We start from the raw sequence: 14831 nt of genomic DNA, 5'->3' as shown, positions 1-14831 counted from the left end.
TACACAAGTTCATCTGTCCAGATACTGTTGGTTGTGTTGTTTGTGTAAACATTTGTATTCGATGTCAGTCTCTTTGGAATCTGTGTGTGTGTGTGTGTGTGTGTGTGTGTGTGTGTGTGTGTTCCCTGAGGTGACAGCATCTGAAATCAACAACCATTTGTGACACTGATCTTAAAACCGTCTGTTTGACGTCCTGCTGCAACAGGGAAAACAACTGGAGGAGCTGGAATTCTTCCTCAGTGACCGACTCGACAACGACGACCAGCTCTGAGCAATCTGCCCCTTCTCCACCACACGTATTAACTTATTATCTGCCCTGGAACCAATCCAACAGGAAGCAGCCTTCAGGGAGGAGGCAGCGTCCTTCTAGACTTTGTTGAAACTCTGATTTGTCCCGGTCGTCTGTGCGAGCGCTCTCCTCCCTCCGCCGGCCGCTCTCAGACAAGAGGAATGGTTGATAGAGGGAGGACGGCAGCTGTAATCGAGTGAAACATTACTCGACAGGCTCATTTCACACCAGTTGTTCCAGGACCCTCCACAAAGGCCACATTCAATACGCCGCTATCAAGGAGGGAGTTGACGGAGAGGAGATAGGTGCAGTTTCTCCAGGGAGGAACAAGTGGGTCAGGGGAAACGTTCAGAGGAAACGTTCAGAGGAAACATGCAGAGCAACAGCAGGAGAACACATCAGCTCAGTGAAGTGACACAGGCGGACAGCTGCGGAGCTGAGACGCTGCACAAGACGGCCGGTGATGATCCTGACGCTGCAAACTGCTCTGACAGAATTCCCCAACTGGATCTGAGCCGTTGTAAAAAAGCAGCATGTGGCTTCATTATGGTGCTGGGGGGAGGACCCTGTGAAAACCACAGAGTTGTGGGAAAGTTCATCCATGTGCAGCAACAATCACTCAATCAATTCGGCTGATGCACAGAAAATTGAACGGCGACTGTATTGAATATTAATTAATTAATTCTTTAGGTCAGTTTCAGTTTCTGAACTTTCTGGTTTCAGCGTCGTCACTGTGAGAATTTAAATTATGTGATTGCACAATAAATATCTTTGGGTTTGTGGGCTCAAGGAATCTGAAGATTGTCCTATTCCAGATTAATTCTTGATCTGTGCCTCGTTATTGCCTCCCCCCCGCTCCCCAGCTTAACTTACAAATGGTATTTGTTTGTAATGTTTGTATTGTAGTTTGTAATGTTACTATCCAGATCAGATGAAACCACGGAACAAAGACGTGAAGCTTGGTTCAGACTCTCGGGTGAGAAAACATCCAGGTTGTTGTTATGTTGAGCTGCGAGTTACGGTCAACTCTGACTCAAGGGTCCTGCTGCACATTCATGACAAATACCTCCGCTGCTTTGTTTTATTTCCAACCAAACCAGAATGTGTGTTTTTACGAGAGTCAGTCACTCCTATGAGGGAAATTATTCTAAGCTGTTTTATATAAAACAATATATTACGCCTGTTGAAATAAACAGTTACATAAAACTGTTGTTTTTCCAACAAAGTCCAAATGGAAACAGAGCGAAGACGGAGGAGGAATTAGGTCAACTAACGTCTGAACTCCCTGTTGTCTGTCCTAGGAGCGGCTGCTCCTTCTGTCCAATGTTGACAGCCGAACAATACGATTAGACTTCCACTCACACGCAGACACAGTGGGGAAGGAAAACAGAGCCTCTGATTAGACCCAGACCCTGAAAGAGGTCGGAGAAACTTCTCCAAGTGAACAGGAAACATTCACCCTCGTTATCTGCGTTGTGCAACATCCTGTCTGGACAAACACGCACGCATGGAATTCTTTTCTATTTTTGTGTAAACACATCAGTTATTAATTATTCCTTCGGTGCCTGTCGCAGAGTTGAGTATTTTTAAGGTGGAAAAACTCAAACTGATCAGATTCATCAGGTTTTTTTTGGGCTTGTGGTCACCGAGCGTGGAGCACCACTCCCAAACCTCGGTGAGCGACATGTCGCTGAGTCACGGTACCGAACCCTGGAGACGTGGCCTTAAACGACAGCGCTGCAGCTCAGCCACTCGGAGGGAGAGATGATCTTTTCTGTAAGATTCAAACAGTGCAAGTGCAGCTGCTGTGACATTAAGGTTATAATCGAGTCCTGATGAGCTGCTACCAGCTCTGACCTGCAGCAACAGTCACATTCTCCCCAACATCTGGGGGCCCAGTTGGAATCTGTTCTCCTGATTCAGAGTCACCGGCTGCAGCGTTCTGCAGATCCAGAGTTTCTCTTAGGATCTGGCGCAGGGCTTGTCTGTGGATTCCTCGCTGTTTGAGCAACCTGATGGTGGATGAAGCTTCAGCCAACCTCCACAGGGCAAACTCCTGCTTTCCAGCCTCGTTGTTCTGCCTCTTCCTCGTATTCACTTCACCAACAGCATCCTCCCAGGTGCTGTCAGGGTCACACAAAGGGCAGTTGGACCAGGTCTGGTCTCAGAGTGGTGGTGGGACTAGCCATCTCTGGGGGCGTTTTAAAAGCAGTTTGCTGTAAGTCTCCTCTTTGTCAAACGATGGTATTTACCTGACTACTGAGAGCTTCCTGGCTCTCCACACCACTGGCATCAAGACAGATGAGAACACCAGAAGTCAACACAACACGAGTCCACATCCGGGAAACACGTCCGTGCCTTAAAACAGATGTTTGGAGCAAGTGCACCGGGCTCCTCGTCCCACCGTTCCCTTTTTTAGTTATTAGGCTGCCGGGACATTTTGACTCACTGAGATGAAACTCTGCTCATGATAAACACAGCTGTGGCAGAGGAGGAGATGTGGAACGTGTTCAGATCCTTCAGAGCGGTGACGTTACTCCTCCAGGACATTTCTGCAGACGCTCCGTCAGCCTGAACAAGCAGCTCAGCAGGCTCAGGCTCAAAATTACCAAGAGGAAGAAGCTGCCGATGACAAATCTTTAGTCTCTGATTTCTCTTTCCTGAGCGATGCTTCCTTCTGCAAACTGTCTATTCCTGCACTGCAGATGCAGACGACACATTCAGAGCTCCGTCAGTGGAAGAGCGAGTGACGGGGGGGAAATCAAACCCCCGTGAATCAGGCTGTCAAAGTGCTCAGCCTGGTGCAGCAGGAGGCCTCCAGCTCACTTCCTCTGCTGGACGTTCACAGGGTTCATTCACTTCTTGCACTTTGGCTGCTGAGCAAGAAAAAAACTATCTGATCATCTACAGCGAAGGTATTTAATGGATTAAGGCTCAATGTGCTGCCAGAAGTTGTGCAGCCTAACGGTTTTTCATAATTTACCATCAAATGTCATCATACAGCACATTTGTCCTCATCCCACCTTTTTAAAATGTGAGTGAACTGTTTTCTGTGGCCGAATGAAATCAGCTGATCTCCTTGAATTGCTTTACGTTTCTGATCTGTACATTTATGCTTCTTTTATGGCTGTAAAGTACATTGACCTCTATAATGTGCTCTATAAATAACTGTGCCTTGCTTTAACTACCCTGTTGCAATGCCCCCCGTCAAGAGCACATCACACCAGTACTTTGAGTTTTACTGGAGTGTGATATACTGGCACCGTCCCTTCACATAAAGTGTGTCGTTTGTTTTGGAAAAGATTTTTAAGTATTTTGGAGAAAAGCTCTAATCTGAACGTTGAATTTGCCGATGAAGATCACAGGATTTGACCAAAAGCTTCTGGACACCAAACGGACCATGAAGAAAAATGTTAAGATTGTTGATTCTTGCAGGAGTTTAACGTCTGTGACTGTAGAAGGGAAACGTTTCAGAGAGACTGTGTGAAACTCAAACACTGCAGAGTGGCTGCAGCTCCCGAACCTCTCGTGGGTTTTTCACCTCCAGCTGCTGAAACATGTCATGTCAGCTGAATCACAGCCCGTCTCCTCGGTCACAGCCGCTGCCTTTAAAGACACAATTACAGGCTCAGGAAGATATTTTACATTAAAACGCAAATGCAGCTTTATATCACAGTGCAGGGACGGCCTGTAAATACGTTCCCATGTTTTTTCTGCCTGCAGGAGACATACTGGGTTTCAACATCATACTTAAAAAGGCTTATGTAAATAGTTGGAGATTATATACGGAGGAAATGAGCCGTCGGGTTATTTTTAGAAGGATATTCACTGAAACGCATCATGCAAATGTGCCAGATAAAGCGAAGCTGAGGTTTAAAATCAAACTGCAGCTCGGCTGAATCTGCTCCTCCAATGAAAACACATTCTCCATAAACACAATGTTCACTGAGCAGATCATATCCGACATGTGGGAGCAACAGACGCTTGAGCAGAACCAAATATTTCCTGTCTGCAGCGACGGAGCGAACAAAGCCGGGTTTCACACGTCGTTCAGTGACGGTTTCTGGGTTCTGCTGGGAGACAGATGTGAGTAAAGCTGGTCCCAGTTGTTTGAGAGCAGACTCAGCATCATGTCTGGTCTTGTGAGATATTTGACTCCGTGTTCTGAAGGATGAAGACGTTTACGGAGCAACAGGCAAGATTTCAATATCTGCAGCTGTGACAGAAGCAAATAAAAAGAGCTGCTTTTAAAGGAGATGTATTCAGGTTGCTAATTATTATTATTAATAAGTGTTATTAAATGTTTTCATGCTCTAATGTTCAGAACAACACTTTCCTCAGACTGTCCATCGCTGCAGTTCCTCTTTTCAGCCTCTGTCTCAAACACTTGGTTTCAGTTCCTGTCTCTCTAAGTTTTAACTTTTCCATTCACAAAATAAACCTTTAAAAACACACAAGAGGAAATAAGAACTACAAAAACATCATTTGACTCCTTTAACATCGAACCGTCTTAAATAGTAACACAAACTTTAACGTCCTCTTTAAATACGGAACAGACGATAGGAGCCTGAGATCAGTTTCATATCAAACTGAGACTTTGAGGAATCGACTCCTCCGAAGCTCGAGAGGTTGAGATACCGAACTCAGTGACCCTCGTTAAAAACCCCAGTGTGCGATATGATGCGGCCGCATGCAGCGAGACTCTCCCCTACGACTTCCTGCAGCGCCGCTCACATAGCTGCCGTTTGTGTGCATGAAAAGAAAACTCGCCCTCTGACCTCCCACATCTGCAGCTCAAGTCCGAAGCGTCGCCCTGATTTCTGCTCTCAGCTGAGGGCGATGCAAAGCTTCACTGGATATTTGGAATAGCTGTGGTTCACCCAGGTTCGCCTGCATCACACGGAGCATTTGTACATTAAGAGAGACGAAATTACAGTAAAGAGGTAACGACTGTGTCCCTGGAGAGGATGGAAAAGGCAACAGCTTTGTTTCCTGTGTCTGTTTCCTGTGGGAAATGCTGCTCTACATAATTAGAATGCCTGAATATCCTTTTCAACATGATGTTGAGGGAAAGATATGCATTGTGGGTAAATATTCCATGAAAACAGCAGGTCAATGGTTGAGCTGCTGTTTCCATCTTGACGTTATTAAGATTATGGATATAAACAGTGTCAGATGTTCAAATTTTGATTATTTTAAGGTTTCACGTGGAATCCCAGTAAACAAAGTTAACCAGTAAACAAATTAAACCTCCAGCTCCTGCAGGGAGAAAGATACAACAACCCTGCGTCAACACAAATACACTTTCGTTTGTGCGGCCAGGAACGTGATTATTGTTTTGTTCCATCTTGGGAACAACGTGCTCCAGAGATTTGGTCTTTGTATCTTTGAAGATGCGACACTAAGAAGACAGCGAGGTTTTCCAACGCCCCGGCTTGTGACCTTGAACGAAACTAACCAGGACAAAACATAGAAACTCCTTCACTGACTGAAAGGAATCGACCTGCATTTTAAAAACCCACACGTAGCTGCTCACGTTGGTGTAGAAGAGGTATAACAATAAAAAAAAGCTGCCGGTTCCAGCACGTCGGTTAATACCACGGAGACTTGCTGCTTCTTTTGTCTAATGACAGAGCATCGATTTCAAAGACTCGTCTGTCGCAGCACGCAGCCCGACCCTGAGAATGTGATTGTACGACTTTAAATGAAAAACTCTTCACAGTCGAACAATATCACACAGACAAAAAAAAAAAAAACTCCACTCCAGTTAATTACACAGTCGGCTGCTGGGGGTTCAGATTACTGTTTGGCCACAGGCTCAGACCGGCCGGGGAGTGTTTTCCTTATGCGTTTGAATGAAAAACATACAAAGGGAATTTAAACAGTAGCTGCGCTCGTCGTGTTGTGGACTCAAACTCAGTCCGAGGCCACGACGTGCCGACACAACGGGGGGGGGCTGGTTTGTTTGGATTTTAAATTTTAAGTACGTTTAAGTGTCCAATAAAAGCGCAGACACACTTATTTGTGACCTCAGGGGTCGGCGCAGGGGTGGGGGGGTGGGGGGGCTGGGCGGAGAGATTCCTGCCCATTTGTGGTCAACTCGCATTTCAGTGTCCTCAAGAACAGCAAAGACAAAAACTACCGGAGAAGTGATGGAGACAAGAAGTGACGACGAGAAGATGAGCCACGAAAAAACAAACAAGCAGAGAAACCAACGACGGAAGAGTCAGAGAAGAACTGCTGAGCTGGCAAAAGGTTTATTCAGCGTTTGTCACATTTTCTGTTGTTCGTGACTAATCGCTCCTAAAACTCCTTCAGGCCTGAACGTGAGAAGTTGTCCAGTGAAGTCGTTCTAAAGCTGTGACACTGAGCTGAGACACAATCTTACACAAACGGTGCACTTCACTATTTACACAGCTTTTCAAACTAAGTGCATGTGCCACGATTCAGTGGGATTCTCCTGGGTTCCGCACACACCGGGCTGTACAAACATTATCACAACCCCATCTCAGTGTATATATCTGCGAGTGTGTGAGAGTCTCGGGGGTGAAACAGTTCAAATATGCGGGCTGTTAAAATGCACAGGCTGAGACAAGCTGTCCCTGCGACACTGAGGCAAAGTTCATCATCAGAAATAAACACGGCCGATATGTACGGTGGCCTTGAAGGCAACTGAAGAAACGCAACTTCTAAACACAAAAGAATGGCAGCTGCTATCGACGAGGCTCTTTGCTGATTGGATGTACAGACTGTCCACGTCACATTTTCTTATTTGCAGCCGAGTTTGATCAGTTGTCGTCGTGATTTTTCCGCCACAGGGTCACTGTGCACATCACCTCTTTATGGCAGAAAGACGTCTCCTCTGCTCAGGGTTGGTGTTTTGTGCGTCAGTAAGAAAAGAACAACGCCTCCTTTAAAAACACCCAGTGTGCACAGAGCCCCGACACAAAGCTCAGGAACACTGAAGGAGCACGTAGGGAGGATCAGATCGGGTGTTGTTACAGCCGCTCGCACATGTGTGATGTGTTTTTATGGGAATAACATCAGGAGCTTGACAGACAACAGTGATTATCAGGCGTGAAAACAGTGTTTACTCCTGGATTCTGGTCAGACGCACGGTGCCTCGGCGACATTAGTCACCGTGAGCAGAAAACAAAAGCCCATAAAAACCATCAGAGACACAACGATTACCTGTGTCCCCGAGTTGCACAACACAAACAGCTGTTTGTGCAACACCGACATTTGCTGAGTGAGCAGTTTTTCTTCTGTTGACACTACACACAGAGAGAGAAAAGATCATTATCTCAGTCTGTTTTCCTCTAAATGTGATGATTTCTGATGATGGAGGCTCTTTAGTGTCGTGGGGGGCGGCACCGCAGAAATGTCAATCAACAGGAATAACTGTAATCCCCTAAATACCACTTTCTCTGCTGAAACCAGAGAGTGTAAATAAAGATGGACGACATGACGCTCCCCGAAAGTGAAGCCAAAACGTCTCAACTGCTCCCTGGTGGCTGTCTGCGGTACAGCCCATAAACAGGATATACCAACGTTTTATTACCATTTTAATTGATTGTATTTTTTCACATCCAGGTACGGAGCAACATTAGCATCCATTCGGTGGTTAGCATGGTTAAATAAAAAGATGGACGCTAAAATATCTTGGACACCTGTACCCGCCATTTTTTTTTATGTTTTGGCTTCAGTTTTGGGGCGTTCACATGTCGTCCATCTTTATTCACAGTCTATGATGCTGACCCAAAGTATTCATCATCATTCATCAGTGTTGTGGTTGCAGATTAACCACAGATGCATGAATCTGCCTCTTACATAATCATCACAGAGAAGCTTCCACAGAAGCTCGATTCAGGAACTCTCCTCTGTTTGTTTTCCCATCAGCTGCCCGGTTGTCGCTCTGCCGACGGCACATCACACATCACACAGCTTCCTGCAGCTGGGACTCAGGCTCCTCTCGTTTTTAATCCAACTCAAACAATTAAAGTCAGCTGTGGATAAACACCGGGGCTGAAACGGCAACTTCCAGGGGATCGTCTCTTCAAGCCCAGAGGCTGAGCTGGATGTAAACACACTGGACTTCACTGTGAGGCCTGAAAACAGCGGCTAAGCCCACAAAATGAAACCCAAACACTTTGCACTGGCGTTGCCAACTTTAGGTGCAGCTGAAAGAACTTCACGACTCCAGTGAAACTCATTGACGGAGATTCATCAGCGACAGGAACGCGGTGGGGGCCTTGTGTCTGCAGCACATCACCGTGGAAACCTCAGGTCTGTGTCTGCAGGCGTCAAGTTCAGTCAAGTTCGGACGAGCAGAGGGAGGAAGAGGAGGATGAGGAAGAGGAGGAGGAGTCGTCCACTGTTTGTTTTACCTCGGGGGTTCTGAGCGTCAGGTGTCCAGGTGCAGACTCAGGTAGTTTTGTTAAATCACAAATTTTTGCATCAAGTAGAACTCAACACTCCTTCCACCAATATGTGATCATACACCAGTGCTTTTATTCTGCTGACGCTCAGGATCTCAAATCTCCATCTTACTCAAAAATGCGTAAACGTAGCAAGCGATTTAAAAGGCAGTTGTGTGGATGTAGCCACAGAGCGAGTCTGTGCTCCAACATGTTTTTAGCTGTTGTTAGAATAACTTCTTGACCTTCTCTGTTTCCCCCGGTGTCGTCGCCTCCTCCCGTCAGACTGGAGGGTTTTAAAGTGTCTCGTCTTTAACTGACGTCTCCTCCGACAGAACAAACAGACCCTTTAGACTAGAAGACACTGAGGACAACTGCCTCCTTCAGCAAAACACAGTTCCAGTAATTCTAAGCACGAACATGTATAAACACACATGTTCCAGTTTACGCTTCGAGGAGGCACACACGTGCACTCGACGTGCACATTCACACACACGGCTCGGGGACAGACGTTTTATTTATGTGGTAAAAAAAGAGGTTTTGTGCAAGTCTGGAAAATAGAGCGGCGCTATTTCTGGCAGTCGGAGTCCGTCGGGTGCTTAGATCATTATTTAGAATCAGCTGAGGATCCGGGGGAGCAGATGTGGGTCAGGGGGGCAGGAGGAGCAGGAGGAGCAGGAAGTCAAGACTTTTAAAAACAGGAGGGGAGAAGACGCAGGACGTTTTCAGACGTCGATACTTCATCAGTTTGACATTTATTCACTGAAACGTCTTTAGTGATGATCCTTTAAATCTGTTCTGCAAAGATGAGGTAGAATATTTTACTGTTGATCAACGATGATAAAATAATATTAGTTTAAGGCAAGAAACTAGAAACTATACATGAAGATATCGTCATCAAACTGCTGATTATTTTACATTCAGACAATATTTTTTCGTTCTGAAATGTTTCAACATGCAAATGAGTAATTATTTAATTAAATATTAAGTACTTAATTAACATTCTTATTTCAATTTGTTGACATATAAGTGTTAAAGGATTTATACGGCCCCTAACATCTGCCTGCAGATTTTATCAGTCGGCCTCTAAAACACAGCGAGTGATTTATCGTAGCACGAGTTTCAACTTAAGAGAAACATATGAGACAGTAATAAACTGCAGAGTGAATCCGTGCACTGATACCGTATATAACCCAGACTGTGTTCACCTTGAGGATACGAGATCTGAGAGACTCAGGGCTCCACACACTGATACAGAGATAAACACAGACAGATGAGGAGCTTCAGAGCGAGACTCTTAGAGAAAGAGCAGGTCGACCAGCTCGGGTCACCTGACCTCAGATACAGAACATCCTCCTCCCAGCTCAAACTCAGACGACTGACAAACAACAGCAGGGTTTAAAAACCCTGCAGAAACCCTGTTATTCATGTGCATGTTATTATTTAGTTTCTTGTATCTTGACCAAGACAACGACAGAAAGACAAAGGACATCTGAACACCTGAACCTGATCCCTGTCACTCTCTCTAACGAGGGTTTCAGATTTACAGACGGCAGCTTGGGCTCCATGAGAAAACTACTTTCAGACATTCATGGAGACAGAGTGATTTAACAAAAAAAAAAAACACCACGATGATGCCGTGCCAGCTGATTTCCCTTTTTAATAAAACGTGCTGCGCCTTCGGGCGGTTTATCAGTCTGAACGCGCCACATTTTCCCAGACAAGACGACAAACGAGCTGCTCTCAGCGAAGCGTGACCAATCCAGGAGGAGCACCAGGCCGTTTACAAGATACTGCTGCAGACCCAGCGGCTGGAATCAGACCGTAACACTATTTTCCTGTGGGTTTTGCAGAAACGTGCGGGCACAGATTTGTTTTTACAGCCTTTACACACAATAATTAACTGACAGATTCAGAGGAGCGAGGGGAGGAAAGTGCAGAGGAGGAGGAGGAGGAGGAGGAGGAGGAGTGTTTGGTATCATTAGGAAGTCATTACGGCCCCATGTGAGGAAGGAGGAGAGAAGAAGGTAGTGGACTGTTAAGATTTAATGATGATGCTCATGGACGATCGGCACAAACAAACAAACCTTCCTGGGTTTGTGCATTCAGCACGTGGAGCCGACCGAACCAAAGACTTCTGTTTCTGCTGGGTTTAGATAAATACAGGCGGGCATTGTGTTGTGGGATCGCGCCAAAGCTGGCCCCCCCTGTCACAAAGCGCTCTCTGTGGGTTCACAGAACTGTTGTTGGCTTGGGGATGAGCCAGTGACCTCCTCCCCACCCCCACCCACCCACTTCAGCCAGGAGGTCTCGCATCAGAATGCAGAGTCTTGGACTCGATGTTCTGGGACAAACACAAGAGCTTCAGCCTCAGAGCAGATAGACGCAGCCAAACGGGTCAAACCTTTTCAGACCAAAGCTCAGCGCACTTTGAGCATCAGAGTAAAGCGGAGACGGATCAGTGAGAGGACGAGGAATTCAAACTGGCAACTCTGATTCACAGAGCGCGTTTATGTCCGGGTGGCACAATGTGGAGAGAAGTTAAAACCACGGGGCTTCAGCTCACAGCGTTAGAAACCGACGGATTTATATCGGCCTCCAAAACTCCATCTTTATCGGGCTCTATATAAAAATCTTTTTAATCTGCAACACGTCTTTTATCTGTCTCATCCTGGATATTTATTTCCAGTAAATAAGTCTCTCCTGAGTCTTCGTACCAGAAACATGCCCCCGGAGGCGGATGCAAAACAAAACCTGAGCCGAACATCCGAACAACGACTTCTGCAGCTGCACCTCTCAGCGTCTCTTGGGCTCGAGGCCAGGAGCCTGTGACGGGCTCAGCTCGCTCACCAGATCAAAGCCTGGGCTGGTTGTCATGGAGTCAGCAGATCCACACCCAGCGCAGGTATGAGACATGACTCGACATCAGGCATTCGTTTTAATTATCACCCACAACCAGCGGCAGATCTACAGGGTTTACAGTGCGTACGACTTGTTTTCTCATCAGGTTCAATGCTGCCTGGGGAGGATGTGTGTGTGTGTGTGGGGGCTGCGGTCTCTTGACAGCTGTAGTTCAAACCACCACCGGGCTACAAGCACAGGATTCTCATCACATCACCGTGACAGCAGAATTCAGACACACAGCTCGGACCCGCTCGGCCTCAGAGGGAACGTGAAGGATCTGAGGATGATGTTCCTACCAGAGCAGAGGACGCCTTTGTGCCGGGCGCAGGAGAAGTCGTCACACTCGCAGAAGGCTCCGTAAATCTTGCCGAACTCCGACTCGTAGCACAGACACTGGTTGCAGCTGCACTCTCCGCGCCCGCTGCAGATCTGCTTCCCCTCGGCTTCCCGGCAGGCGCTGAGGTACATGCTGCTGGCTTCGCCCTCCTGGCACTCGCAGCGGGCGCCCAGGTAGCCCGGCTCGCAGCGACACGTCCCACAGTTATAAGTACCTGCAGGGGCAAAAGACGTGTTCAGCTTGGGCCTGTTCACCTTTTAATTTAGATCCCTGTACCACAGAGTTTGGGCTTTTTAACTTTGCAGAACTTTTACTTTCACAAAAAAAGCCTTTATAACATACTAGAGGTAAAAAACATCACGTCTCCTCCTAAGGCGTCACTAGATGTAAAATATGCACAAAAATAAGTTGAGGTATTCCTCCTAAAAATAGGATAATAACTGATGTAACTAAAGTGTATTTTCTGTATTTTAAACATCCACATATCTCAAGTTATAAAAATAGTAGTGAGTAAAGTAAAGAGTATAATTTCCGCTATATTACCGTCTTTAACTCGACAACAACAACCACAAGTGAGAGCGTCTCCATAATCAGGCCTGAAGAAGCAGTGAATTAAGAGGGTAGAAGTAGGAGTTTTCCCTCAGTTATCAAAGGTCTGACCTCCCTGACTGAAGTGTCCAACGTACACCAACGTTTAAACTCACAGGAAGCAGAGCCGGAGCTTTTCTCCGTCTCGTGTCGTTCACTAAACCACAAGGCTGCTTTTTTAAAAAACGATTTTGACCAAGAGCAAAAGTCCAGGATGGTTTTCGTGAAGGAGCAAAAGAGTTTGAACAGGTTTTTCTTATGGATTTGTGCTTTATGGATATCAAAACTATTCAATTAAAACTAGCAACTATAATTTCCTGGGATTATTTGAAAGGGGAATAATAAAAATGGAAAATAAACATTTGCGATCGTGTTAATTTACTCTCCAAGTGTAAAAAGGGTCGATCTAATATATTCCAGCAGTCTATTGTTTAAATAGGATTTTATTTGTGTGTTTCATATTCTTTCCTTCTCAGAAAAGTTCCATTGAAGTTTGTTGCTATGGTAACTAGGTGTTGAATCTTAAACGCTCCTCTTTCAAGCGGACGTACCCATGGAGCTGCAGATGCTGCTGTTGGTCTGTGCCGTCCGGCTGCAGCCGCAGTCACACTGATAATCCACCACCACCTCCAGACGGTCTTTGAACCCCACCGGCTTGATGGTGAAGCTCTGGTCGGCGCCGCGGCCCGGGCAGCTCCTCGCCTCCACGCTCACGTTGAACGAAACCTGCACAGAAACACAAGAGGTCGTGTTCAAACAACTGCTGGAAAAATGCTGCCGACTTCCTGTTTGTTCCTTCTGCAGAGTTCACGCCAGGTTCAGATGACAGATGAAGGTTCTAAACAGTAGCAGCATCAAACAGCCTCGGAGCCACAGTATCTTCTGACATCTTTTATTTCCATAAGTGGCCTGATCCCACCCTGCAGCTCTTCATCGGAGCAAACACACGCGTCCTGCAGATGCTCGGCAGCACAGACAGTCTGCAGGCGTGAACTACACATGACCCTGCGTCGTTCATTCACATCAACGGACTCATTTAACCCCAGAAGGAGCTGATGTGGCTTCGCCTGCTCACAAACTGGGACGTGACTTCGGAGCTACACCCATTTAATCTCTTTCCTGTTCCTCTGAAGAAGTTCTTCTGGTTCTTCTTCAGCCTCTTTGTGGAACTTGAGTCCAAAGCACATTAGATTGATAAGCACTGTTTTAACCTAATAACAGGGGGAAGGAAACATTTTTAATCACTGCACCATATATGAAACACGGGTGTTTCAGGAAAGTCTTTACATTGACCCCCACTCCCGAAAGGAAACTGGTTAGCACAATCAAATTTACTGTAAATGTGAGTCGCGAGGACCAGCCACTCCGCCCAATCATGTGGCTGGTTAGTTAACCGGGGGGGGGGGGGGGGCAAGTGAGGGAGAGTGGATTGAACTCATTGAGGAAATACCTCGACACACAGATGAGTGAGTCATGTGTGGAACAGACACTGGTATGTACTATGGTATGGTGCACATGCAGACAGGAGACCAACACATTGGAAACTGTGTTTTCACGATGACGACATGAAAGACAAAAGGAAATCTGTGTCTCCGCTGAGAATTCACTTTGGATGATGGAATTCTTATGACTGCCTGAAATTCAATTTACTGGGACAAAACACATTGAGGTCAAACAAAACAACATCTGATTCAACTGCCTCTGTTGAGTCCGTGCGGATTTGGACTCATTCATATGCATGAGTCTATTCAGTGCAGTCGCACAGTTCTGCAAGTGTTACAGAGAAAAGGTGCCGGGCTTAACTACCCACACTTCAGCTTCTCCCCCCCCGCCTGTTTATTCCTTTCACAGTCTGCGGTTTCACAGGCCCCCTCCTGCCTGCTTTTGTGCGATGTCATTGAGATGCAGCATCAGGCTCGACGGCGAGCTCACACGGGACGCGGTGACTGACACCGCCGGGGCCGCGGGCCGAGCCACATCCTCGGTAAAAGGCTGGGAAGGTTGGCACCCGGCGGACCGAGCCCGCTGTCCTCCCTCCACCTCCTTTCAGGGCTCAGGATGAGAAGACAAGAGCGAGGCGCATAACCCGAGAGACCCCACTTTTCATTCAGCGCTGTTATTCTGCCTCAATCAGCCTCCAACACACATTCCCACCCCCCCCCAAAAACCCGTCCCAGCAGGGGGTGGGGTGAAGCTCTCCATGTGACAGAATGTCTGAAGCTGCCCCTCGCTCACATTGTTAAAGGATTCAGTGCAGATTTTAATTAGGAGCCTGTGCAAAATTCAAAGTGATTAA

General features: G+C 46.6%; 1 protein-coding gene across 1 annotated transcript in view; it reads right to left on the bottom strand.

The window, feature by feature from the left end:
• itgb5 (integrin, beta 5) overlaps nt 1–14831 on the bottom strand; it is a 34749-nt gene that overhangs the window by 7968 nt on the left and 11950 nt on the right. The window contains exons 10-11 of the mRNA XM_035174068.2: nt 13087–13261; nt 11907–12161 (exon numbers count right to left, since the gene is read on the bottom strand). Of these exons, the coding sequence (XP_035029959.2) occupies nt 11907–12161; nt 13087–13261 (430 nt within the window). The remainder of the gene's footprint in view (nt 1–11906; nt 12162–13086; nt 13262–14831) is intronic.

This window comes from Hippoglossus stenolepis, chromosome 13 (genome assembly GCF_022539355.2).
Source record: "Hippoglossus stenolepis isolate QCI-W04-F060 chromosome 13, HSTE1.2, whole genome shotgun sequence".
Taxonomy (NCBI): Eukaryota; Metazoa; Chordata; class Actinopteri; order Pleuronectiformes; family Pleuronectidae; genus Hippoglossus; species Hippoglossus stenolepis.
The sequence above is the reverse complement of the archived record's forward strand: the minus strand, read 5'-3'. Positions and strand labels throughout refer to the sequence as shown.